The following is a 4,725-nucleotide window of genomic DNA, read 5'->3' as shown; positions in this document are numbered from 1 at the left end:
AACACACATTTGATTTTATTTATTCTTTCAAGCATGTAAAACAGTTGATATGACAACACACATAATTTTACACATAATGCAATATCAATTTGCTTATACCTAGCACATGCTTGAATAGAGTAGGAAGAAGTCAGACTTATCCAGTCCTACCCCATGACATCATCTTACCATCATTGGTTTGCAAGCAATAACTGATTCACTTCTACACACACACATATTATACTAAAAAAAGAATATAACAGTGTTAACATTCTTACACCACACAAGTGATATACTAAAGAATGTTACCACAATTGTCCATGTAATTAATCATTGAGCCTGTTTTTGCATATATCTTGATTGACACATACCTTTATATTTATGGTTAAACTCATCAATTCTATTACTATTTTTATGTCCACACTTAAATTATTCCATAGTTTCACCCCACATTTTCATAAATCTGTGAAATCAAATATTTCTGAAAGGTGCATAATTTAAAGAAGGCACTATATGGCTGAGATAGATATTTAGCTGGAATATTAGGAAATAAGATAGCAACACACTGCCTGATTTGGAGACAAGGAAAGAAATTCTTTTGAGATAATCTGTCATTAAGTCAGAGAAATTCATAAAAACGCCATCTGTGAACAAGTTTTTTATACAGGTAATAACATTTCTTTTCCACAACCTGAGCAAGTCATTTATTTTTGACACTTTCATTGCCTCATTTAGTCTAAGAATTAACCAGCAACAGTCTAGCTGTCCTGGGTTGTACACAGAGGAGTGACACTGGTTGTTGAACCTTCCCATTGACATCTGTCTGCATTATAAATACAGAAGCTCTTGTCATGACAACATAAACACCTGTTAAGTTTTGCATTGTAAGAACTTTCCCAGAGGACCAAAACCCTTTTGAGGAACAAGTCTGTCTTTTAATATTCTTTTAGTTCCTTTTCCGAGGGACTTCTGGTACCTGAGATCAGTTCCTGGAACCTTTTGAAATGTTACATGTTACAGTTCTTTCTCTCTTTATCTGAGATGTCTTGATTTGTAGTATTCAGTACCAGTACACTGTCATCAGGTTGGGTTCTCGATCTACACAGGTGTTTTTGAGTTAATGCCACCCTTCAGTACCAGCACACAGTCAGTGGAGTACGATCTTGATTATTATCAATTTGAAGATATGCTGACGTTGTGTCGCCTGCATAGAGATTAAGGCTCATAGTGTGAATATTCTTCATGCTGTCTGCATCATAGAAGAAGAGCTCCTTAGATGAGCAGTTCAGGTAAATCCCAATTTTTCGGGGTCTGGCTGTAAATGGCACTGTACAATTTCTCCTGCAGACCACATATGTTTTACCATTAAATTTCAGGAAATTATTGAGTATCCCTAGTTCCCAATACTTCCTGTTTCCAACATCTATCTCCCAGTAATGCTGTCCTGAGGTGAACTCAGTGATACTGGATGCAGAAGCATATTGTACACGATCTGTCTGCGAAACATGTCCCGGTAGAAACTGGTACTTTGTCTGCCCCTTTGCAGTGAAAGGGTGATTAAAGGCACCATAGTTAAATGAGGACTGTGTATAAGACTGGCTTTCTTGATATGTAGAGAGCAAGCTTCGTCCATCATCAGACACAGTTAACCATGTACTGTTGCTTTTGAGTGTCAACAGTTCTGCTCGGGACTTGATCACCTGAAGCATCTCCTTCCATATAAAGAACTGCAGGTGACTTTCATAAGGCCCCAAGGAGAGAGAGGTATTCACCACATGGAGGTTTCTTCCACTGGGCCCCAACTTTGCAGTCATCGTGTTGCTAATAGCAGTCCAGCTCTTCATAAACCTCTCAGGTTCTTCAATTTCCAGAACTGATTTCGCTTTGACCTCCACCTCTCTGCTCTCAGACAAAGCTGTTTCCATAGTTTTTAACGTCTCGCTCATTTTCTCAACAGCTTCTTGCTCTTTGAGCTTCAGCTCTTTTTTTATCTCATCTTCTCTCTTTCTCAGAAACTGGTGCATCTCATCAAACTGTTTGTGGATTTCTGTCATCAGCTGCTTAGACTTCTCTTTGGTGTTAGTTATTTCTTCCCTCTGTGTCTTGGCCAGGCCCTCTGTAGCAAGGATATCACTAGAAACGCTCTTCATATCGTTCTGCACTTCCTGTCTCAGAGATGCATCTGCCTCTTTGATTGGTTTAAACTTGTGCCCTTCATGCTTCTGGGCATCTCGGCATATGATACAGCATAACTGCCTGTCAGTGACGCAGAACAGTTTCAGTTTTTCTTCATGCTCAGGGCACAACTCAGCCACCTGCTAAAATGAATTTTTCAGAATAAATACAACAGGTAAAAGTAAATAGAGTACATTAAGAACAAGATCGTGACACTAGCTGAAATTCTCAGTTATATGAGGGCCTTACGCTGTGGTGCTTTCTTATAAATATCACAGAAAGTAGGCTTTAATAAATGACAGTAACATATGACAGATTACATGCTGTAGGGCTTTAAAATGTGCGCAATCCCAAATGCGCACACAAGTTTGCATTTGTGGTTTAAGTAACCACTAAGCATCTCAAATTGACTCTATTGCCTTATAACAACGCACCTCTACTTTGTCGTGTCCGCGCTCTTTCTTTATCTTCTCCGTTTCTTTGGCCTTTTCAGCGAGGCTTTTCAGTATATGGCTGGTCGGAAGACAGTTACTTTCTCCTGGAACAGCTGTCTGGCACAGTGGACACCGGCGTTGTGAGCTCAGGGTAGCTGTAATACACTGCCTGCAGAACGAATGTCCGCACAGAAGATTAACTGGGTCAGAGAAGATGGTCAGACAAATAGGACACGTCAGATGTTCGGAGTACAAGGCTGACTCCATGACTGAAGCGTTTCTGTTTGCACAGCGCAGCTTCACGGACTTTGCTTTAGTTTGCGCCGTTTACTTTCATTTCCCCTGAAACGCCACACCCCATGTGTCACTCACTCCCCTGTCACTTCGAGGTTTAAATGGCACTGTACATTTATTTCCCCCGCAGACCGCTACTCAAAATAATAATTAGTACTCGCGAGTGATTTGCATATCACTTGTACAAACTCAGAAACATATCTGTGGTGCTTTCCCCTCACTTTCAAAGACCATTACAACTCAAGATGCGTAGAATAGTGTAACATCACCCTCTAGTGGCCAGATTTTGAAACTGTCGACTGAATTACACACCAGCATTTTGTTCCACAGTTGGTTTTTAAATGTCTACGCACATTGGAAGTCTTCACACAGTTCTGCTTCACAACATGTAGCTCAGTGCAATATTTTATCTTAAATCCAAGAATGTAACCAGAACACTTGATACGCAGATCAGGATCAACACCACATTAAAGTCAGACTCTTGACTTCATCATGTTTATTTACAGTAATGGAACACAATTCAACAAACAAAGTAGCCGCTTCCAAACATTATTCTTACACCACATCATTTTTATTATATCTACAGAATCACAGAGGATGTATGTATGCATTTATTTATTGACTGCATCATTTAATAGACTGTCTTATTTTACAGTACTGGTGTATTTAAGTCACTAATATGTGTGGCCAGGCAAGTGACACAGGTGTTTTCACCTGAAGCATCTCCTTCCATATAAAGAACTGCAGGTGACTTTCATAAGGCCACAAGGAGAGAGAGGTATTCACCACACGGAGGTTTCTTCCACTGGGCCCCAATTTTGCAGTCATCATGTTGCTAATAGCAGTCCAGCTCTTTTAACATCTCGCTCATTTTCTGAACAGCTTCTTGCTTTATGAGTTTCAGCTCATTCTTTATCTCATCTTCTCTCTTTCTCAGAGACTGGTGCATCTCCTCAAACTGTTTGCTGATTTGTGTCATCAGCTGCTGAGATTTCTCTTTGGTTTTTGTTATTTCTCTCCTCTGTGTCTTGGCCACGCCATCTGTAGCAAGGATATCACCAGAAATTTGATGCACAAGCCTCACCTCTTCCTGTTTCAGAAGTGCATCTGCCTCTTTGATTGGTTTAAACTTGTGCTCTTCATGCCTCTCCCATCTCGGCATATGATGCAGGCTAACTGCTGGTCAGTGACGCAGAACGGTTTCAGCTTTTTTTTCATGCTCAGGGCACAACCACTCAGCAACCTTTGAAAACAAAAATGTAATAATACTATAAAAAACATTAGTTCAGAAAATAACAACATTATAATTAAAAAATTCAAGAGACGTACAATAACATCTAGTACTGTCCCTGGTAGGCTAGTGGAAATTGAACTACTGTTGGTCGAAGAAGGAGAGGAGGTAGAAGGATTCATAGACAGAGAGTGAAGAGGAAAGGCAGAAGTATAGGTCTGAGAATAGGGACTCTTAATGTTGGCACAATGACAGGGAAAGGTAGAGAGCTGGCAGACATGATGGAGAGAAGGAAGGTAGATATACTGTGTGTGCAGGAGAGCAGGTGGAAGGGTAGCAAAGTGTGTAGTATTAGAGGGGGGATACAAACTGTTTTATTATGGTGTGGACAGGAAGAGAAATGGGGTAGGAGTGATCCTGAAGGAGGAGCTCGTGAGGAATGTTTTAGAGGTGAAAAGAGTGTCAGACAGGGTGATCAGTTTGAAGTTGGAAATTGAAGGGGTAATGTTGAATGTAGTCAGTGGTTATGCTCCACAAGTAGGGTGTGAGTTAGAAGAGAAGGAGAGATTCTGGAGTGAGTTAGATGAGGTGATGGAGAGTATTCCCAGAGGG

General features: G+C 40.4%; 1 protein-coding gene across 2 annotated transcripts; it reads right to left on the bottom strand.

Moving 5' to 3' along the window:
- Positions 1 to 384: 384 nt before the first annotated feature.
- Positions 385 to 2,950, bottom strand: LOC109969979 (nuclear factor 7, ovary-like). Of its 2 annotated transcripts, none has more exons than XM_020617235.1 (2): positions 2,589 to 2,950; positions 385 to 2,297 (listed from the first exon to the last, which is right to left on the bottom strand). In XM_020617235.1, the coding sequence occupies exons 1-2, from the start codon at positions 2,853 to 2,855 to the stop codon at positions 1,110 to 1,112; spliced, it is 1,455 nt and encodes a 484-aa protein (XP_020472891.1). In that variant the 5' UTR covers positions 2,856 to 2,950; the 3' UTR covers positions 385 to 1,109. The 2 variants fall into 2 exon arrangements, with proteins under 2 accessions (XP_020472891.1, XP_020472892.1); XM_020617236.1 differs by having other exon boundaries at positions 385 to 2,294.
- Between the last annotated feature and the right edge of the window lie 1,775 nt (positions 2,951 to 4,725).

The sequence above is a fragment of the Monopterus albus genome, unplaced genomic scaffold, assembly GCF_001952655.1.
Source record: "Monopterus albus unplaced genomic scaffold, M_albus_1.0 scaffold187.1, whole genome shotgun sequence".
Taxonomy (NCBI): domain Eukaryota; kingdom Metazoa; phylum Chordata; class Actinopteri; order Synbranchiformes; family Synbranchidae; genus Monopterus; species Monopterus albus.
The sequence above is the reverse complement of the archived record's forward strand: the minus strand, read 5'-3'. Positions and strand labels throughout refer to the sequence as shown.